This window comes from Mchenga conophoros, linkage group LG19 (assembly GCF_057382185.1).
Source record: "Mchenga conophoros isolate Kocher_MC1m ecotype Shallow Benthic linkage group LG19, M_conophoros_male_GT1.1, whole genome shotgun sequence".
NCBI lineage: Eukaryota > Metazoa > Chordata > Actinopteri > Cichliformes > Cichlidae > Mchenga > Mchenga conophoros.
This window is the reverse complement of record NC_140544.1, coordinates 31,092,048-31,115,471: the sequence shown is the minus strand read 5'-3', so window position 1 is coordinate 31,115,471 and position 23,424 is coordinate 31,092,048. Positions and strand designations below refer to the sequence as shown.

General features: G+C 44.1%; 1 protein-coding gene across 2 annotated transcripts in view; it reads right to left on the bottom strand.

Annotated features, from left to right (window-relative positions):
- Window positions 1-23,424, bottom strand: part of LOC146552645 (formin) — a 48,374-nt gene extending 24,950 nt beyond the window's left edge. The window contains exons 1-7 of one of the 2 annotated variants that reach the window (XM_085258354.1): window positions 23,317-23,424; window positions 20,843-22,484; window positions 14,967-15,133; window positions 10,017-10,137; window positions 6,932-6,993; window positions 4,914-5,611; window positions 2,735-2,876 (exon numbers count right to left, since the gene is read on the bottom strand). In XM_085258354.1, the coding sequence (XP_085114480.1) occupies window positions 2,735-2,876; window positions 4,914-5,611; window positions 6,932-6,993; window positions 10,017-10,137; window positions 14,967-15,133; window positions 20,843-22,391 (2,739 nt within the window). In that variant the 5' untranslated portion in view covers window positions 22,392-22,484; window positions 23,317-23,424. Of the gene's footprint in view, window positions 1-2,734; window positions 2,877-4,913; window positions 5,612-6,931; window positions 6,994-10,016; window positions 10,138-10,267; window positions 12,928-14,966; window positions 15,134-20,842; window positions 22,485-23,316 lie in introns of those variants that run through there. The other variant, XM_085258355.1, reaches the window with a different exon arrangement.

Genomic DNA, 23,424 nt, shown 5'->3' with positions numbered 1-23,424 from the left:
GAGCTCCAGAGTAAACAAGAGCTTTGATTTTTCTATGGCACACATGATAAAGATTAACTCACTCATGTAGGCATCGCCTGCATCCCCCGAGTTTCAACTCTTGGCGTGTGCAGTTGCTGGAAAACGGGGAAGTGGCTCATATGCATAATGTACACACACATTCCTTTCCCACCCACTCATCTCCTCTCGCCGTCCACAGCCCCCGGGGCTGTGGTGTTAGCATGTTCTGGCAACACTTTCTGAGCAAGTGCATAATGACTTGCGGGGGACGTGCCGTCACCACACAGGTGTGTTCAAGCAAGCGGGCACACGCAGACGCGCAAATAAAAACATACGCAGAAACACACAAATGGAGACAAACAAAGACTCCTTAATACAGATACGTAACCAGATTCGCTGGCAACGTTGACTGAAAATGAGTGTGCTGACAGATGGGAGGCAGGTAGCCCACATGTGTGTCAGCCGGTATTGCGCAGAGGAAGACGTCACGCCAAACTGAGAAGCTATCACCTACATCCCTGTCCAATCAGAACCTCCAGAATAAAAGAGTCTTTTCAACAGTCGTGCTTAAATCTCTGTTCTGGGCAGACATTTATAAAGCTTCCGAGTGTGTTTAAAGAACCACATGGGGAGAATGATTTTTGCGAAAACTACAGAACAAGACAGATTTATTAACAAACCTCCTACAACTTAGAGGGAGGTGAAGGTGCAGCGCTGCCAGAAGCTTACAGGAAGACAGACAATCAAAAAAGGGAAGCATGTCCCACTGCGCATGAAGTTTCTTGATCTCTTCTACAGAAGTCTGTTTATTTTACTTATTTTATTAAGAAACAACTATTACAATTTGAAACAAGTAGATGAAGAAAGAACAGGTCAGTTATGGGAAATACAGTACAGTGAAAAACTCTTTATATTTTACGTCTAAGGAGCCAAACACTGTTGTATTTTTGAAAGAAGCCCTGCAGAATATTTCGTCCTGGCTTCTTCGCGGCCTTTCAAAACGTTTCTTAGCTGTGGCTGTGAAGCCACTCAACACTGACTTATGAATCCTTCAAGCATAAAAAAAAAAACAGTGTCTGCACATAACAGACAATTTGGCAAAGAAAGAACTTTAAATTGAATCTTCAGACACTTTTCGCTTGTATTTTAGGGAATATTTAAAAAATGCCAATGAAAATACAATGTCATCCAAATATCCTGGAGGTCGTGAGCCTGCCTCTGTTTCAGTACTGCAGGACTCTGTCAGACAACAAGTAAACAACGTGTACTTTTATACTCTGCAGTTGCTGGGGGGCCTATAGCGTTCTCTTTTGCACCATCTAAGATATCCTTATCCATTTTCTTTCCTCCTTCCGCTCAGAAGCAGCTAATCTTCTGTTATACTGTTTCCCCTTACTCCCCAGCTTCCCAAAAAGATGTGGCCCGCTTTCCTTTCTTTCCTGTACTTTAACCAGCTGAACTTCTTGGAAACCATCATCTGCTGGTTATTATTTAGATGATCTCCCTCGCAAATTATTTCCCCTCCAGTCACTCAGAGTATAAACTTTCAGGGATAGAAAATTATTAAGTAAACAAGTTTCTATTATTCCGATGACCTTTCCAGTGAGCTGAACGTCAAGGCAGCCGGAAACAATTCCCCCTTTAACCCCAGAAATAACTGCATAAAATTAAATTAAATAAAACCACAGTACTGAGAACAAAAAGTCTAAACACAGATAACAAACCCAGCCGGTGTAGCACAAACGTCCTTCTTTCAAATACCGGGGGGAGGGGACAAGTGTTATGTTGGACATGGGATTTTTTTGATTGTTATGAATTTGCTTCAACATGTTGTTATTAATGGGGGCCAAACCTCCTTTAGAATGATGTAAGCCCAGACAGGACACAGTTGGCGAGATCTGTGTCTGGATGTGGCTGTCTGTGTTGGATCAAATGTTGGACAGTCTGAGTGACCCGACTGAATCGGGAGATCTTGGGATGGACACACACATATACACGTTCTGGCCCTCTGGAGCCGAGTGGAGCCTTAACAAATTGATCAGAAAAGGGGACGCGTATGGATTTAGAGGTTAAAGTCTGGGGCAGCGGCTGATTTTTAACTGCTCGGACGCCTTGGCAGGGACCGCGAGGCAGCCGGGACGCTGACGCAGCGCTGGCTGCGAGAGAGAGAGAGGTGCAGAGTTGCAGGATTTAACACGACGGCATCGAGGAGTCTTTGGTGGGGTAGAGGGAATAGTGGATCAATTGGGCAGAAAGCACATCTGTGTTGATTTTTTGTTCTTGATTTGAAAAATTTACCTTGCACAAAAGGGAAAAAGCATAATCCTGAAGCCCTGGTTACACCACACTGCAGAACTCGATCATAGGGGGGGGAGAAAAGCACACACCAACACACACATAAGGGAGTGAACTTGATAGCCAGTGTAGGACCTGGCAACTACAGACAACAATCTGGAGGAGGGCTTGATGAGGCTCGCAATCAATTTTTTTTCCCTCCTTTTGTTTCACCTTTTGTTATTTCTTCCTTGGATTTACGAGTGAAGATGACGGCAGACAGAAAGCCTCTATTAAACAAAGCTAGATGAAAGAAATGAAAGAAAAAGCCTGCCCTCAGCTGGCAAAACGTGCAAGATAACCACATGCAAAAGAATACAGTGATGAATTAAGCTTTCAACACAGCGCCCAAAGTCAATACAACCCAAGCCGGGGAGCGAGTGGAGCCCAATGATGCTACCTTCTTAGTTTTGGCTTTCTTCTCATACGTGTCCGACAGCGGCTTCTTCTTCGGTTGCAGCGTGGCCTTGGAAAAAAGGTCCTCAAACTCTTTGGCGTTGACGATGTTTGGCTCCTCCAGAGAACACCATAAAGTGTTGTTGCTACAAAAAAAAAAAAAAAAACGGATCATAAATTTTTAAAATATAAACAGACCATGAAAAACTGAGGTTATAGCGTGTAAAACATTCGATCACAGTCAAGGCTTCTCATAGAACGGCTAGCAACATGGAGGCTACTTGAATCAAACAAAATTGAGTGTTCTCCATGTTTGGAAGCTCATTTGATGTTGTCCATTTTGCTGTTTGGACAAAAACCTGGCAGCCACGGTCGCAATCTTGACTTTTAAGAGCGCCGTTTATAACCCGGGTGATAGAAATAAAAGTTTAAAGACAAGCCTGTCTCTGTAATAAACCACCATTTCCAGGCAAAGGACAAAATGCTGTGTTGCAGAAGTTGCCGAGTAACGTGGAAAAAGAAACAAACGGAGGTGCAGTGAGAACGAGAGGTGTCTAAGAGTCAAGAGGGCGTTCAGCAGTTTGCTGTTAAAAACACATCTACTGTTTAATTCAACTCAACCTGCCTCACTCTGCTTCCCCCCCACCCCCATCACGTCTGGTCGTCAAAATGACATTAACGCCACAATCAGCAGGCTCCTCCCACCCGAAATGTATTCTATTATCTCCTCACACGTCACAGTTCTTCTTGCAGGTCACCATTGAACGATATTACAGCCGGCAGGCCACCTGAGAGAGCCTGGATGTAACCGCACTGGGTGCAAGTGCTTGGAGGCTTATCGTGGCTTAAATACCAGAGCAATCAACTGCCTTTCAACAGTGACTAGATTAGGGTCAGGCAAGTTCAGCTGCGTCTCCAAAGCATGCATTTGCAGAGGTGAGCATATTTATCTAGGGCAGCCAAGAGGCTTTATAATGATACCGCCTTAAAAACAAACTAACAAATCCTTGGATTTTGTTCTCTCCCACCTCGAGTCCAACAAACATCTGATGGCTCTGATGCAGGAACGTAGCTTACTAAAGAAACTCAGACCCGACTCCCCCTCCTAGCAAAAAGAAAAAAACCCACAAGACAACTTTCTAATTGGACTACGGCTATAAGTGAATTCTTTAAATCCCCCCCCGTCGTACACGCTGCCCACTGTACTCCACATCTCAGGTTACATTCAGACACTGGGCACCATTTCAAACCTCACACTGCATCCCCCCCTACAGCCCCCCCAAACCTCATAACTCAGACCTTCACACCATTAACACAGATCACACAGCTGATCCAGCTACAGTTAAACATCTGACCCATTTAATGCCCCTTAACAGTTAAATTTATAGCTGACACGAAACTACTGCAGTGCAGACACTTAGTCCTCGAGCGCTGGCCACAACCGGCGAGAGAACACGAACCGCAGCTCAGCTTCTCCCCACTAATCCAGCCATGGAAATACAAGGCCATAAAGCTGAAAGGCTGGCACTCAAAGGCAACAACCACAGCCACAGTAAATGGTCTGGATAATCCACTTACTATTACAGAGCATCTCAATAGGGCCTTTAGATGAGGGAGTGCGGTGCAGCAACCATATCGCTGAAATCTCTTTGAATAGGAGCATTCAAGCCTTAGACTGAGAGCCCATTAGCCCAGAGCCAATAATGCCTACAGCTTCATTTGCACTGGGATGACAGGGCTACTCCTTTGACTGCAGGATATTTGTGTATCTAACCCATGCAGTCCTTAACAGTAGCATGTTTACATCAGTAACAAAGGAAACAGCAAAAGCATCTTTAAAATCATCATACTGAAGTTTGATTTTGAAGTATTAGCTTAAAGTTTAACATAAAAAAACAAAACACCCCCCACAATTTACAATATAATGGCTAAATCTATGGTTATAGATTTTTTGGGGACCATGACACACAGTGTGGGACATTTTAAGAGGCAGTAAATTCTGTAGTGTGGTGTGGTGGACAAACCCTGTAAGTGCACCACAGATTTTCAATGACATCAAACCTAGTTTGGCATTTTTTTTGCTTCACTTTCACTTGTTAGAGTTTGCAGATCTATAAAAAAACCTAAGCTGTAAACTGAAGTCCAGTGGAGCCCCAGTGGAGTGGATCCTGTCTTATACGTACTTGTTGTCCTGTATCTGGATCCGGGTCCAGTACAGAGGCTTCATGGGACACGCAGGCTCGACGGCAGGTTTCCGTGGGGCCATGTCTGCTTTCTGGCCGAGACCGAATCCCCCCATAGGTGGAGGAGGCGGGGGGCCCATTCCTGGAGGAGGGGGAGGAGGAGGTGGGCCACTGCCAGGTAAGCCGGGAGGGGGAGGTGGTGGAGGAGGTGGGGGCGGTGGGCCACCCCCAGGGGGAGGAGGAGGTGGTGGAGGGGGTGGCGGCGGGGCTCCAGTGTTGCCCGGCAAAGGAGGAGGAGGAGGGGGTACTGGTGGCCCTGAGAAACCTGGTAGAGGAGGAGGTGGCGGCGGCGGCGGCGGTGCAGAAGGCCCTTGGTCCATTTCAGCCTTTAGATTCAGTCCGATCGAGTCCAAGTTGAGTTTTTTCGGTAGGTTCTGACTGGGGCTTTGAGCGAGCCCGCCTCCATCGCCCTCGGGGCTCTTAATGAACGTCTCCCGGTCCGTCTGGATACCCACAGTGCGGCAGGTCTTGGTTATGGGGTCATCTCCGGTGAACACAGCAACATCGCGGACCTCACGGCGTTCCCGTCCTGCGTTGTACGGCTTGTCTCCTTCCAAACTGGCAATGACTCCCTCCAGGTGTGATATGGAGACCGCGTGCTCACCACGCAGCTGGAACATCTTAAACTCAAACTCTGACTGTAAGAAGAAAATTGCCATGAGAACAAATCCAGAGTATCAGCAACTTTAGTCATTTCCCACCATCCAACAGAACCGTATCAGGCGGTAGACGGCGTTTTCCCTGAGATGAATTTGGACTAGAGTGCCTACTTATTCTTCCAAGTACACGCTTCTTTATTTAAAGAGGGTATTATATCGCTTCATCTTTGTTCCAATTAAATGTTTCCCTCAGGTTAGTTTCCAATTCTTACAGTAAAATCCCCAAAGTCCAATTTTTATTTGACATTTCAAACAAGGAGAACCAAACAAAGCAAAGCACTGATTTTAAAGATAAACTGTTTTGCAATAAATCTTACACATGTTCCTTATTAACTCATGTCAGTTTAGAAATAGAATTAGCCCAGCCTTTGTTGTGGTTCGACTACGGTACATGTTTCTCTGTGTCAGCAGTGGATTTGAAAGATTACAACAAAATTAATGTCTTTCACCAGAAATTCAGGAGGTCAGACTTTTTCATGGGAGTGGCCCAGAGAGCAAATTATCATCAGTGGCACAAATTCTATAACACAGCCAGAACTTTAGTCTGTCTCTTTCATTTTTCTAAGAGCAAATTTGTTTAAATAGGCAGATAAAACATATTTCAAATTCTTCCAAATCACCGTTTTTGAAAAATGATAAACTAAAAATTTTAAGGGACATTTGATGGGAGCCATCTGTGTGTGCTTGTGTGTGTGAAAGGACTGAACAGCTGGAAGTTGGGTTACTTAATGTGTACTATTACAAGTTTGCCTCAAGACTTATATTATAGCAAGCGCTTTTAAATTGGTTTGTTCATTTATAATTGCTTCATTTTTCCCACCATCTGAGATCTCTGTTCTCTGCATAATGTCAGGATTGTAAAACTCCAATTACATTTCATATATCATATGAACATACGTTTGTCCATCGAAGTTTGACAGGCTTGATGTTAGTTCATCACCTGAATAGCTCAAAGGTTCCAGCCTTTTAGTTTGCATACTGAAGCTCCTCCAGCTGAGTATTTCATGCTTACTTAGTGCCATCTTGTGGTCATAACCGTCATCTGCTATGAGAACCCAAATTCCTACAGCTGAACTTGTGATTCATTTATATATCTTGCACAAATGTACAGCTAAAGCTCGAACCACACTGAAGTTTAATTCCCTAACTGTGTGCTATAACACGCCTGTCATGACTCAGATGTAAGAGCACACTGTCTCTGTTGCCTGCATCAGTATTAGTTTAGTTCTTTTTTGTCCCTTGACCTTTTTTGCTCATTTTCCCCTGTGTCTGGTTTACTGCAGTCATGAGAAAACTTACATGCATCTTTTCCAGCTCTTCCTTGCACTCTCTCTTCAGCTGCAAGAGGGCAGCCTGGTGCTCTGGAAGAATGCAGAACAAAGGCACATTAATGAAGCATATTCTACATATACTGTGGGGAAAATAAGTAATGAACGCGTCACCAATTAGACCACTAAAAGTGCTCTTGACATGAAATTTTCCATAGACGTCGGTAACAACCCGTCCAATGCACACAGGCAAAGAAATCAATCCATAGATGTCCAGAAATTAAGCTGTGTGTCAACATCACCAAATTGGTGATGTCTTTAGTACTTTACTTTTACAAGACTCAGTAATCACTGCTCACTGTTTTCCAATTATTTTTATAAAAGGGTGTTGAATTATGAATTGATTCAACATATGAATATTTCAACATCAACTTCATCTGTGAAACAGAGCCAGCTCAACAACGTGTACAGCAGCCTTTAAACATGATAAAAATACTAGAGAAGGGCGGATCGCTTTCACTAAACAACTCAACCAACCAGTTTCATACCATGCTGCCGGCTAATAGAAAACATTTAGATAAAAGATGCTGGTCTGGTTTCACTGACAGAATGAAAAACAAACAAAACTTGCTTGAGATTCATAATGTTATAATAATGTAGCTTATGTGCAAGCTCATTAAGGCAGACTGGTATTCACTCATCCAACCGCCTGCATTCTGGGGCACTTGTGCCGCTAGTTTATTCTTTACATCACTTCCACTTTCCCACACTGTTACACTGGGTTCTGTCATCTCTCTGGCTGGATCAATTTTCCTGCCTTCAATGAGCTAATCAGTCTCTGTTCCACGTGCCTGAAATCTAAGAACTCATCTGTGACGCTGCCTTTTCAGACATTCATTTGTGCAATTCGCCTCCTTCCCATCTATATTTTCCCATCTAATGCTGCCCAGTTTTGAATCCTGGGTCTCCACCTGCTTCTTCTCTGCCATCACCTGCATCCTAGCAGGGCTTTAAAACCTAAGGGCCAGTTTGTCCTGACAAACAGTCTAATCCGGCCTTGTGGACTGCTTTGAAAAACATAAAGGAGTACAAAACTTTGCACTTTTACCCATATTTTCTGAATTTTTACAGCTTTTTCTACCCTCATGGCCATTTATACCACACCAACATAATTAACTAACATATAAATAATTAAAAAGACAGAAAAGAAAATAGTTGAAACTGTGCTTCTTTTTTTATATCAACACATCTGTGGGATTAAAGGTGTAGCTGAACTTCTGTACAGTGACAGAAAAAGGGTGTTTCACTGCTCTGGTCCACTTAAGATTAAAGTGGGCTGACATCCCTGATCTGGGATCTCCAGAGTCTAATCGCCAAAGAATATATCACTCCAACTATGTCTGTCAATAAATCAATTCTTTCAACTGATCTCTTCTCACTGACATATTTATGGCCACATGTTTATTTTCAGATTATAACAGAATCCAAATACAATATTAATGTTAACTTTCAACGCTACTTGATCTCACTGTCACACGCACGCACACTTGTTTATTAACTACAGCTATAACTGTTCTGTTGAACGCTTCTGCTGACGAGTCAAGTCTTAGTTTAAACTAATTTCTGTCCAATTTGAAGTTAGTTGTAGTGACTAACAAACAACAAACGCTAACCCTAAACACTACATGCCAAAAAAAAGAAGAAGATTGATTTGTGGCTCTCATCAGCGACATAAAGACTTCATTTCCAGAGTCTGTAATCTGTAAATTAACAAATACTTTAAAGATATGATTGCATGCACGGTTTATACAGTCTATATGGCTTATAGCCTGGACTTTGCTCTGCTTCTTAAATTCCACACACACTACTGTATTTGACAAGAGCAAAGCTGGAACACGGGACCCAGATCACTGCACTGGAATAATCCATTTTAGCTCGTCTTTCTCTGGGATGAAGCTACACCACAGAGAACAGCCAACATCTGTTGCACTGCTGCTGTGATTTAATGCTAGGCTGTAATTTAATCACCTTTAACTTGTGTGTGTCATTGCACCTTTTAAAGAACACAGGCTAAACATGGCAAGTTGCCAGGACAATCCTCATTTTCCCCCTTCTCCACTTTGAGCCACACATGGTGCCCTGTGGTGCAATAACAACAAAAAAATGGCATCATTAAGGTGCAGACACAGCCTCATAGTGCTCTTAGATGAAAGGTCTTACACACCGACACTGAAGCTTTTATCTCAGACACGTAAAGCGTGAGCATTCGAGGGTTAGATGATAGGGGTGCTGTCTTTGTTTCTGGGTTTTAAAGTTGAACATTGACATCATTTACAAGGCTAATCAGCGCGAGGCCTGTTGGTGTAGGCTTAGCTGGTGTGACTCTTAGTCAGCATTCCTGGTTTTAAGTGTAAATACAGGCAGCACCGCCTGAGGCGACGTCCACACTACATAGATTTGAAAACAGCGTTTTCAGACAAAAGCGCTCCGCGTCCACACCATCCTTTTCAGTCATTTTCACAGAGTTGCGCGTCCACATTGTAACGGCCAAAAACTCTCACGTTCCAGTCCTGTGCATGCATGAAACGCAAGAAGATTCAACCTGCCTCATTTCTGTCTGCCGCTTATTTACTTTCTGTCTCTTTGAAATATCGCAGCAAAATGTTGAGGAAAAGCAGCGAGTTTTTTTAAATGGACTAACAATGAGGTGGAGTTGTTGCTGCGAGAAACACAGAAGTACAAAGGTGCAAAAGCGAGCGAGAATTAAAGAATTTGAAGAAAAGCTCTCTGGAGCGCGTGCAGACTGTCAAAATTGAGAGCAAACAAAACAAGTGCTGTATAACGCCCTCCGCTATCTAGGTTTAATTGGTCACATGACTGCATCTTATGACTGAAATGCGTCGTCGTTTTAGGAAGTCTCCGTTTTTGCTGTCCACACTGCAACGTGAAAGCACCGTTTTCAAATGTACGCGTTTTCGAAAGCGTTTTCAAAACGCTGCGTTTTCCATCAGCGAAAACGCCGCCTCAGTGTGGACGGGAGGCCAAAACGGATGCGCTTTCAAATGAAAACACATTAGTGTGGACGTAGCCTAAGCCTACAAGCTTGTGGTTCTTACCTGCTTCGGTGTACTTGAGCCCCACCTTCTCTTCTTCATCCTTGGGTTTGGGTGGTGGCCACACAGCCTGAAGACGCCCTGGAGTCCGGTCCTCACTGTCTGTAGGAGACGTGACTTCTGTCTATGAGAAGAAAACAAAGAAACAAAAATCTTTAAGCTATGTATTTATTATAAAGACATGAAATAAAGTCTTAAGACTTAAATTCAACAGTACATGTGACTTAAAATATAATAATTGTGTAACTACATACAATAGCTTCTTTGGGACTTTTGACCTCCTTGCCAGGAGATTTGGTGGTTCTCTCAAATATCGACCTCAGGTTTTCCTTATCGTTTTTTATTTTCTTTTTCACCGCCTCCAGATCTACAGCTTCTGTCTTCTCCTTTTTGGTGGTCCTGGGCCCGAGTAGGTTTTTGAAGGTTTCGTAGGCCACGTCTGAGGTCGTCTTTCTCTCAAGAGTGGAAGCTGGAGTTTCTGGAGTTTTCGCTCCTGAAACAACTTCTCCTTCTGCAGACTCTTTTTTGCTTCCTAAAGAATCTCCCTCCTGCCCATTGACTGAGTTTTTTGGGTCATCATTGTCCAGCTTAAGCAGATGACTGAGTTGTCCCACTATGGTGCTTTTAGTTTCTGTAATAGATTTAGGTTCAGTGTACTTTTTCATAGGAGAGCCTGTCTTCTGTTCAGGGAAGAGCTTGGCTTTGTTCACAGACTTCTTGAGGTTAAGCAGAGCCAGCTCAGAATCCTTCTCCCTCTGCTTGATCTCTGACACAACCTCCCTATCTTCCCCTGCCCCTCCTTTCTTCAGCACCCGCAAACCACTGAATAGAGCAGGCATTTGAAAGGACAGTGGTGAAGAGATTTCTGCACCTCTGGATGGAGATGAGGTGGACGAAGCCGATGATGTGCTTGTCTTAGGAGTTTTTGTTAGCTTAGCATCTGGACCAGAAACTGCCTGGCTGTCACTTTTAGTCTTTTTAGATGGAGAAGATGGCGACAAGGGTTTTTTAAAGCCAGTGTCTGACTGTTCCTCTGGAGAGGATGTTGGGACTGAGGCTTTATGAGTCTCAGGGCTGGAGGGAACAGAGGAGGATATCTGGCTGGAACGAAGTTCAACCGTTTGCTCAGCTGGTTCTTCCTCTTGTGTACCGTCCGTCTGTTTTGTAGGAGAAGCCACATTAGCATCACTGTCTGCAGATTCCAAAGACTGATTTCCAGAGATTATTGAGGGAACTGGTTCAGAGCAATCTATTCCATCATACTCCTCACTCTCACCTGTTCCCACATCTCCAGCAACCAATGGTTCTGCACTCTCAGACACTGTGGGAGCACTTTCCTTGGGAGTGTAGCCTGTTCTCTGTTTGGAAAGTGAAGAAAGCTGAACTGTCTTAGAGATACTTCTGCCAGCAAACCTGCTGGAATATAACATAGCCTCTACGCGGGATCTCTCTGTACGTTTGTGTGTTCTAAACATGGGCACTTGTAGCGCTGCTTCATTGGCATCTCCGTCCTCTTGGTCTACTTTTTTACCGTCCTCCTCCGATAGAGTAGACTTCTTGGCCTCATGAGCCGCTTCGTCGTCCTCATTTTCATTGTCACTATGCGTTTCCACCCTAGTGACCTGGACCAGATCTGGGTCAAGCGGGGCTTCAGCTGCTGCTTTAACCTGCTCGCCAGAGTCGCTGATTGATGATTCGACCTTTTGCACTGTACGACCGGTAGCAGTCACATCACCCTGAGCCGAATCCTTCCTCCTTTGGAGTTTGTTCTCAGCGTTAACAGATTGACTGTCCTCAGCGTCATACGTCTCCCCATCTGGAAGCTCTTTAAATGAGACCAGCACAGCACACTCTACATCCGAAGAGGGAGAGCGATCCCGCGTGAAGAAATTGCTCAAGACACCTCGGAGACTGGGCTGTTTGCCCTGTTCAAATAAGTCACTACTTGCACTGTCCATTTTTGTTACTCCAACTAAGAGCAGATGCAAACCAGCACAAGTAGACGCTCCAGCAAACTGTCCGTTTAAAATGTCACACAAAAAGTTTGTCACCCCACCTCTAGTTAGCCAAGCTGCTCCTATTCCACCTCTGGCGTTGGCTGGGAACAAAAGGGCTTTGTGTGGACAAAACTCCACAGCTCCTCTTACCTTCTCCTGGAGGGTGCCAATAACAAAAACTATCCTGTAATCCTGTTTAGTGACACACTCACAGGTTCCATGTGGTGGACTTTACTATTTTCACATAAAGACGTCTACTGCCTTTGTTTTCAGAGGTACAGCCAAGTCTCCCCCTTGCGAGCGAGATTCCCATGACGCTGCAAGTGAAGTCAATCTGTTCAGTGGCTGGAAGCATGTCCTGCTGTAATCTCCCTGGGACAGCAGGAGAAAACCGTTCACCTGCCTTTCACAATAGCATTTCCTAGTGTTCAGCGAGTCGGGAGGTATTTTCCCATAAAACTGCAGGACACAAGTCTCTGCTGTGCTGGTGTACAATCCCAAACCTGTGACTTGAACAATGTTTCCAAGCTGAGACTCTCTTCTTTTGCGTCGATCTGTCTTGGTTCACAAACAAAACAAAACCTTGTGTGTGCTGCTGTGTGAGAAAACGCTGTCAGACTTCACTGCTCTACCCAGTCTGGGAATGCCTTCCTTCAGGCCCCTCCCTTACTGGGAGGAGTGCCTTGCTCTACAGGTGTCTGATTACCCATGCTCACTTCCTTATGGGTAGTGAGATAAGGCAGAAAACAGTCACTGTGTGGTCAGGTACAGAGAAGCAGAGGTCCAGCTAGGATTACACTATTAAGCAGTGAACTACAGCAGCAAAGTGCTAAAGATGAGATTAGTCAGCATGACCACTGCCAGCTCTAATATGCTAATATGCTAACATGATTAGCAGCTTATAAATGGGACCGAATTTGGCAAGAAAGCAATGCGATTTTATTCACCTACCTTAAGTGCGAGCATGACACACTGTGTGTACTGAGCGCTGACAATTTAGACCCAAACTGGAATATTAGCTTTGTTAACAGTTTCTAAAGAGGTTTTTAAAAACTGTAAAGCGCTAGCTGCAAGGTAATGCTAGCATTCTATTAATAATATGTGATAAGGTAGAAATAGTTGAAAACAGGACAAATGAACAACTTTCTGGGCTTTGAACCGTCTATGTTGGTCAGCCTAAAACTGGTTAGAAACGCTCTATAGGGTTTGGATCAAGGTCAGCAGGTGGTGGGGTAGAAAGTTCAAATTGCTGTTTCCTTAGCAACCACAGGTCCCCCTTCCTGCATTCCTTCAGACTGCTGGACTTTCTCTCTCTTGTTTATCTATATGTGCAAAAAACTGTTTGTACACATACAGTAACATTGTAAAGTGTCGAGCACTGCGCTATGAAAACTACAAACAGTGACCGCTTCTGTGGTTGTGGCATTATTTTATGTAAGAGTAGTGGCATTTCACCCCACAGTAGGCTGCTCGGGTTGGCTGTGCTAGAAAGAGCCCCACTGACAGACACTGTGACGTGAACCGATATGCGATTACAGGCCGAATATCATGTAAATGCTACAGATAAAAATACTTTTCCCCATTCACATAACTGGGTGGTGTCCCTGCCTCCCTGCCTTTGTTTTCACCTGTACACACACTAAAAGCCATTATGCACAGCTGAGGTGCGTTTTTCTAATACCATAAACCAAACCGAATGACAATGAAGCCACGCCACACATAATGCTGTCACTCAAAACAACACACAGGACCTAATTATATGCAACGTGCCCTTATGCTGGTATGCCATCTGATTATGCCCACAGGCAGATCTGTTATGGTGTATTAGTAAACAATGCATGTCTTGAGCTGATACACTACCCACCTAAAACCGCACCCAGATAATCTCCCACAGGAATGTCTCTGCTCTGGAGCACTTCAAGTACTCCAGAGGTTTTACATATAATGTTCTGACGCACACTGTTCAACAGGATTACATATTTCACATACTCAGGAAAATAATTTGTGTTGCCATTTCTCTTTAATGGGAAAATGTCACCAATTACCTTAAAAAAAAAACAAAAAAACATGAACATATAAGAGCATACCAAGGCTGAAATTGAAAGTCACTTTCATTTCTCTTAATGTGAGAGTTTCAAGTGGAAGGCTTCCCACTCAGCTTTGGTTTAGAACTGTAGTCTACAGATTAGGATTCATGACCTATTTCTAAGGATTCATGATCAGGTGGTTAGATGCCAGAGTAGACACAAATCCCCATGAGTCCCCGGTGGGTGGGGTGGGGGGGTAACTGCTGGAGAACATTGTTCTGGATGTGGAAACAGTCAAGTGTGAAACTGGATTTTTCTGAGTTGCCAAGTATATCAGAGCTCTACTGAAGGCTGGAAACGATAGGCTCATCAGAGATGTTTTTTTCATAATAAAACATAAATTAACAATTTTCAACTTTTCAGCCGCTGACACTGATAAATGCCACAATACACTAACAGCAGCCAAAAAGCCCAACATCACCTCATACGGATATTTGGCTGCATTTTACAAAAAAAAGGAATTTGTTTAACTTCACAGCAATGCGTTTGCAAAACTGGTTTGTGAAAGCACTGCTACACTCTGCATGGATGTGCTGCAAACATAATGCTGGGAGTATTTTAGATGATGGAGCAGCTCTGCGGGACAAACTGTGCAATGTAACCATTTCTAAATGACTTCAAGCACCTTTTTCTTTGTTAGCTTCTGTAAGAAACGAATAAAGAAATGTACCAATACAAATTTGGATCCATGACCCATTTGTAAGGATTCATGATCCGGATGTTAGATAACAATATCGATATCATCTGTACTGAAATATTACACCAATACTGGCACATATTTGATAACATATACATATTTGACTATCACTCATAAATTGGCATCTATGTGCAAATGCTTATAAAATAATAAAAAAAAAAAGAAATCTTACCGTGCATTCCAGCTTGGGATAATATGGAGTATCCCCAATAATGTCATCCTCGGGAGGTGTGATGCGTAGGAAATCCAGGTGATCAGGCCGTGGAACATGTGAAAGGGTCTCCTGAGGGTCATCGCCATCCAGCGTCCAAATATCGTCCTGACGCAAGAGGGACTCTTCTACGAAGACACAAAGAAGCATGCAGCCACAGGGCTTCGTTAATGGTCGCAGCTGTGTAAGACATCGTGCCGCAAATTAATTGGAAAAACAGGCGCAGTCGCATGTGTGATGGGTAAATAAGCAGCTCTGACTGTTTTCCTGTGTAACCTTCAGGGAAACAGCAGTGATGAGAGGTAGGAAGCAGACATCGAAATCTCTTAGCATCAAAGAAACAACAAGTGAGACCCTCTAATGTGCAGACTGGAGGGTACACAGCTATTTTAAATCAACTCTTGGCCCAGTCTCCACCAACAACACCACCAGAAAACTACATTGATCCAATTATGAGAAAGGCTAGAGAAATCGAGTAGCCTATACTAATATTAATGTGCATTCACAGCATATTCCCTGCAGCAGACAACATTAGATCAGTCAGCATTCCTACTGTACTGCAGCAGTGAAGTCAGTTGTGGGTAGGTGTGATTAGTGTAAAACCAGTGTTCAGTCATCCTAAGGACCTGATGGAGCGAGAATAAAAGACCTGGGGAAGACTGCCCTCTGCTGGCTGTGCAGTGCAATGAGATCATGGAGAAACAGATCTACAAAGAGACAACGTATATTTTAAAATGCAGGCAGGAACTCAGCATCTCTGTGCAGTGTTGTGTGCATTTCAAACCAGCTGACAATATTTGCTTCTCAGAGGCGCACTGCACACACAGAATCAGCAGCAGCCTGCAGAACTCGGTACTGACTACAGGAACCATGCAGAGAGCCAACACAGAACAAAAAAACCCCAGTGTCACGTTCTTACCAAGTGCACAGAAACATGATATATCATGCCTTGATGCATGAATTCACTACCTCAAGGGAGTTGATCAAGCAAGCTAAAAGAGGAAAATAACATATATACACACACACACACACACACACACACACACACACACACACACACACACACACACACACACACACACACACGGCAGGACAAGAATAAAAGAGAGAAGGAGAGAACACAGAGAGGAGGAGGGTATAGATCTTGGCGACCTCAATTTCCTTCAGCTGTAAGACAACACCTTGACCTGCATGGGCAGAATTATGAGATCGACAGTGAGAAATATATGTGAATTCCTATCCAGCAGGAAGCAATACATCCCCTATCTTGTGTATGTGATAAGTAACCTTGAAGAGAACATGCAGCACTCATTTCCAAGAACTTGGAAGTCCCCTGGAAAAGATCCCCGAAGTTTTTAAATTTAGTTATTCGAGCGCACACATAAAAACTAAATGGGAGGCCTCGTTGAAATATGAAAGAGCTGACACACAATCATTCATTATGAGACAGCAGCGATGCCTGCAGTCCACCAACTGGACTGAGAGCAGTGTGTGTGTGTGGTAGTAGGATTAGATTAATAACTTTTCATTATGATAATGCTGCACTGCATGGTCCCGCAGTAGGAACTGCTGACTGTGGGCTGGTATGGTTCCAAATGCAGACTTAAGTCCAGTCTGAGCCAAGGAAAGAGACTACTGACGAAAACCAGCTCTCCCCATAATTACTGCTTCATAGACGAGGGTTTAACGGACAGAACACTATCCACCTGCAACACACACAAACATCATCACTTTTTTTTTGCTACATTCCTCCACGTCTCCAAAAATACTTTTTACCATAAAACAACATTGAACACTTTCATGTTTACTGTTACACTTCACCTGGTTGACAACCAACAAGTGTTTGATTGCAATATTTGTAAAGGTGGCCGACACTGCTACCATCTGTACAGGAAGAGGAAAGAACACATCTGTCTCCCTGCCAGCAGACACACTACAGTGCAGCTCCAATGCCACTGATGTATGCTATAAATGCAATATGAATAAATGCACAGACACTGCAAAGAAATAAACAACACAAATACTGATGCAGGACTCTTAGATGCATTAGGTAATAAGGCATTTAATAATTGGGGAGTTGATATACTACTAGCATGCATGCACACAGTTTACCATCCCTGAGGAAAGCTGCCCACTTATTACATTTAATCTCCTTCCCTGCTGCTCTAAAAGCCAAGACTGAATCAGTGTCCATAACTGAGTGAACACAGGCTGCAGATGTGTGTGTGTTGTGTCTGCTGGCTCACATGAAATGTGACATAAATAATGCACTAAACTGGATAATCCCAAGCCTAAGACAACATAAGTGCACCAAATATACACACAGCACAAAGTCTGAATGCAAAGACTTGAATTGACACCACCTTTTGGACACCATCAGAGGTTTCTGAAGAAAAAGCAAAAAGGTGCGGACGACCAACCTGCTGAGAGCAGCAATTTGAAGATGATGTGGTTATGTAAGCATTCTGATTTTAACAATAAGTGTGTGCTCGGTGTGGCTCAGAGACAATCTTATGTCCGAACCTGACAGGTGGATGCTGTTGTCAGGGTTGATGGATTTATCTGCCAGTCACTCCGCCAACTGTTCATCCGGTGGTCAGAGATAGCACTGTGAAAGCTGTATTGAGCACTCCAGAACAGACAAAAAAAGCCCTAAAACCACATTTTAAAAAGCCTTAAACGAATGACATTAGATCAGCCAGATACTCCATCTGCCCACAACAGCTTAAATTCACATTCTGATTTAAGGCTCAAAACAGATTTGGTCAGTGTGCCCTATTTTATCCACTAAAGTCTAACCTTATCATTCATAGTAAAAAGAACTGGGCCATATGGCATGGTGAGTACATCTGGCAGCCTCCACCCCCATCAATCACTTTTAGCCAAGAAGGAGAATCATTGGCTTTTATATAAATCATGAAAAATTCACGATTCTTAAATCACCCGGTCTCTTTTCTGCCCATCGCGGCCATTTTTCTCCCCTCTACACAGGCTATTGGCGGGACATGGCCATCAGGATGTCCGATTGATTGGTTTGGCAGCATTAGAGACCATAAAGACGGCCACAAGCAGAAAACTCTGGGAGGACTACTGCAGTGTCCTGGCTTAGAGCTGAAGCAGAAATGTAGCATGACACAATGCTCAGAGACATGCACTGCACAACTGAAATGCAGTAATTGCTCTGCTGAAGCTGGGTGCTTTTCATTGTGCCTGGCAAGCCACTAATTGGGAGATGGGGAATTTGGTCAACTCCCACCAGCGAGTGTTGGTTTTAAAATAGCAGAAACACTGAGGAGGAAGCCAGTTAGAGCTTCACATGGTAAGAAGCAACAAGAAGCATTAAGATGGAACATGGCTAACGCTTGTTAGCGTGGGCTTGTCATTTATTAAAGCAGACAAGTTATAATTTATAAGACAGACCTTTGTGCCCAGATTCCCTGTATGTGGTATGCAGCTTAAAGTAACTATGCAAGGAAGACTTCATTATCTGAAAACAGCTGGCCCTTGTCCTCATTGGGTGTAACAATGCTGCATGGTCATGCATGCCCAGTTGAATGACAGCTAGGAGCAGTGATACGCGCTCAGTTTCATATGACCTTGGTAAAACATATTGGGTAATCAGATTATGGTATTGGCTGCCATATGTCACAGGAATTGAGGAAGGGAACTGAAGATGGGAGTGGGGTATAGAGAAAGATTAATCCCCAAACAGGCTGAAAGCTGCATAATCATGTATTAGCAATACTGCCATAACAAGAACTGGATCACAAAAATATCTGAGATGTGACTGGAAGTGTAGTTATACTCAGCTCTATGCAGACTTAAATCATTGTCCAAGCTCAGCTCATCATTTCTGCCCAGATGCAGTGCAGAAGCTCTACAAACCACCTCAGCAACCAATCACAGACAGCTAAGCTAGCTAAAGTCTACTTTCTTCTGAATCAGGGCTGATTGTACTTTTTAAAATATTAAGAGGTGAAAGTCAACACCAAGATAACACAGAGAAAAGCAAATTTGCACCTTAGTAAATGCATTAGGCATTACATTAGCCAAACTGCAGGGCATGAGCATTGGCACATGAAGTAAACAATAGAATGTGTCACTTTAAAATTACCACCCGCATGATCACACTCATTAATAAGAACAAAAGCATCAATAAGAGGGGCCAGATTAAAGAGCCCAGATCATAATTAGTTCGACATTTGCAAACCATGAAGGTCCAGGCTCCACACTGACCCACTTAGCGCCTTTTGGCTGTTCCCTGTGATGTTCATTTATCTGCGTTAACATCTAAAGTGTATTCAGTTATCAAAAGGGCAATCGAGTAAACAGCAGAGGGAATTCATTTAAAATTAAAGCCTTCGCTTTGGGACTTGTGGAGCACGTGGACAGTATGATGCAAGGTCTTGGTTTCAATATTACTTTGGAAACCTGCTTGAAATATAAAAACCGATCAGGAAAAAAAGAAAAATAACGGCAGTCAAATTTCATACATTTTATATTGTGGCTACGTAGGGAAGCACATAAAACAACTTCCTTTCACTGGGTGTTGATCCTAATCACTTCCACATGAGCTATTCTGGACTATTTATTTCTCTATCTGCCCCTTAGTTTGGCTCCAGCTCATCTCTTTTCTCCCATCAGCCACCGAGCTGAGCATTGTTGGCCTGTATGTGATGTAACTCAAAGACCCCAAGTTCCTTAAAAAAAAAAAAATTCAGCACTGTCGCTGAAGTGTGGGCAAAGTAGCTGCATAGACCGACATAAAAATAGCTAAATATTGCCTGCAGTCCACGAGTGCATTAAATAATCAATGGAAGGCCATCTGTTTGCTTTTGGAGATTAGAGTGAGGATTTTCAATGGGCTCTTTAACCATGTTACAGAGATACTAAATTTAATAAGATGGAATCACTGAAAGCAGCATAAACTTGGGTCGTGCAGTCTGGAGCAGGTAAAGCTGAAACCCACACTGAGGGTAAACGGTGACAGAATAGCATGACCACAGAGCTAAACACAGGCTGGAGGAAGAGAGAGAAATCGTCAGTCACACTGACATCACTGAACTCAGCTTATACCACGTACGGCTTTGCAAAGATTACACAGGGAACGCCGTGGGTTTTCAATCCCATTATTTCCGTCATTGTCAGAATCTCATACAAGAAGACAGATTATTACAAGAGGAAATGAGATGTACAAATAAGGAAATCCGAATCCATTCTGTTTTCTGTAGCCCTTCCTGCCTACTGAGTCCCTGATCCAAATTGGCAATGCTCGAGTTACTACTACACTCATGAGAACTCTGCTCAGGTTGAACTCTGTGTCAACTTTATGCCTTTGATCCAGGACACTCTTACTAATCTTCCCCACAGTGCTGAGAGAGTTAAAATAGATCATTAGTGAAACTATTCTCGAGCCCAGCTTGCCCCTTGTACAACTCTGTTGGGGAGGTTTTAATTTGTGGCCACACATCAAATCCCGAAGCAGAACCCAGCAGTCACAAACTAAGAGGACTAAGAGAGCCTGGCCTGTTTATTAGATAACAGCCTGAATGGCAAATACATCTCTCTGTGTGGAAGATGTTTGTCAGTTACAATGCTGCAGATTGACTCAGCCTACATCTCAGGCACTGCATGTGCCGCTACAGATGCACAAAGAATGCCTTTCAAGGTGTCTTTTTGTTGTTCTGCTCTTTGAAATTAGCGTCTGCAGCGCCAGTCGAAGGGCATCTTCTAACAAAAAATGGTTTTAAACTACTGAGCGAGTAAAAGCATTTGCATCAAGGCAGGGTGTCTGAGCATGAATCGCTGCGTTAAATGCTTGATTTCTGACAGCTCACCTGTTGTTGTGGAATTGCTGGAGGAGTTCCACTTGCAGTTGCTCGGCGGCCTGCTGAGGTTCAGATCCAGCCGAGTGACGGCCCGTTTATTGCCATTTTTGTCTATGATCTCAGAGAAGATTTTGGGTTCATCTGCGTTACTGGAGCTGTCTTGATCAGGGTCAGTGTCCTTATCTGAAAGGAGTACAATGCGGTGATTGAGTTGCGGGCTTTCCTGTTTGGAAGACAGAGGGGACAGGACTGGGGACATGCTCTGGAGGCTGTTGGAGGCTGGGAAGGAGGTGCTGAACACCCCAGCGAGGGAAGGGGAAGAGGGGCTATTTTTGTGGGATTTGGGCAAGGGCTCAGTGGTATTGTACAGGGGCAGTCGCAGCCCCTCAGAGAGTTTGTTACATGACTTTTCCCCCCTGACCCTGTTTGGCCCTCTCCACTCTTTATAGCCTTGTTGGCCTTTGCTAGATTCAGGGTGTGGCACAGCCCCGTCTGGACTTGTGTGACTAACATGTTGCACCCTCCCTTCTACATCCTGCACTCTGGCAACAACCCTGACTCCAACATTCCTCTGGTTGATTTCACTATAAAGCTGTTGAGCTGACTTGATTGCTGATGCATCCTCAACTACCATGTCAACCGGAGAATCAAATCTTTTAAGCGGCCTAAGGTTACTCCCACTTTCTCGCCGGGTCAGACCCTCCATTAGGCTGCAAGAAGATGACTGGTAACCCAGTTCTCCGTCACACTCTGAGAAACAAAAATCCATGTCGGGGTCAAATGTGCGATTGTCCTCCATGAAGTCCCAGCCCTCACGGGTGATCTGGAAGGGTTCCTCCACTGGCAGGATGGGGTTACTGATCGGACAGACACAAGAGCCAACGATTGGGCTCTCAGACACATGGCCAGAGGCCTTGGTACCTGGCATCTGCTCCACTTCCAAATCGGCACATATAGACAAACTTTTCTCAGCTGGAAGCTCAAGACACGGCTCTCCACCTGGAGTTTTCTTCTTCATCTTACTGTGCAGGAAATTCTCTGCGCTGTCAAGCTTCTTCCCCCCTAACTTCTTCATCTTTTTACTTTTAGGCACACCTCGCGTCTGCTCTGGAGACTGATTAAGGGAGTAGATGCTGCCGCTGAGAACCTGACTGCCAAGATGAACGTCTTGACCCTCCATGTACTCCTGGAGTTTCCCCTCCTGGTTACCCATCCTGACTTTGTTCCTGCAATCCTTACACAGTGATAACAACTGCGCCAGCAACTGGTGGTGCTCCGCCACCAGCCAGCAGAGCTCTGCAACTGCTTTCTTTGTTGCCTGCTGGGAGGTGAGCAGTTCGCCTGGAAAGTCAGAAGACTGGCCTCTTTGTTTGGACACTGCAAGATCCTCCTTTCCTCGGTCACAGTCATTACCAGCCTTGTCTGAACGAGGGGCGCGGCTCTTGTACTCGAAACTTGGGGCCCGCCTCTTGGGGAAATAACGGCTGATGTTGCTTAGCTCATGGATGGGTGCATACAGAAGCAATATAGTGTGGGTGCCCTGCATGATGGGTGCCATATTAATCACTCAAGCACTGTGAGTATGCGGACGGACTCAGCTCGGACTGCAGAGGAGGATCTCTGGCTATTCATCACTTGGTCTGTCCAGATTCTGTCAGAAAGAAAGTAGCACAGAGTGATAAATCTGCTTTTGGATGGACACTTTATGTTCAAGTAACATACCTGTCCTGCTAAAGACACACATTACCTCCACATACCACACTTTATTTTCTTCTTTAGGATAAAGCTTTAACTAAATGAAAGCCTTTAATCTGAGACAGGGCACTGCTAGGGTAGGCTACATCACAACAGTCCTTTCACAAACAGGAAGCTTCCATATTTCAATGTCACATTAAAAGCTGGACACAATCCAGCAATCATGCATTTAAGAAGAAAGCTCCTAACCCCAGCTCCACCTCCATCCTCCTGTCCATTGTTGTGTAAGTGGATGAAACATTTTTAAACCGCAGTTCATCAACATTTCACAAGCTGCGGCATTTAAAAAAAAAAGAAAAAGAAAAAGCCTTGCTAGTGTCACACAAGGTGACGACACACGCCGAGCCCCGAGCAGGCGGCCAGCAAAGATGTTTACAAGCAAAACAGGCTCGCCCCCGCATGTCGCCTCATGTCTCAGCAGTTTATATGATATTATAATCCGATGGGTTACTGTCACCTTGCAGGAAAACACGAGTGTTAAGATGGCAGCGTAACTACACTGCCCTGAAGGCTTTCGGGTTACAGCTGCCCACTTACAAGTGAAAACCAGCGAACATTTAGTTAAATTAGAATTTTAATTATCTTGAATTACATTTTTTTAAAGCGAATCTTCTTCATAAGAGCTTCGGTGACGTTTAATTATCGTTAACCAGAAGCTGAAAGTGCGCTACAACCAACAGCACCTGCTGAGGGTTGAAGCAGATGCTAAAAGATAAATACTTACTTACCCGTTTTAGTGGCATGGCAAATATTTCTTCACATCTTCTGCGGTGCAGCCAGCCAGTGCCGAGTGCTCACCGCTGCTTCTCCGGGCTCGACAGTCCTGATGGACTTCC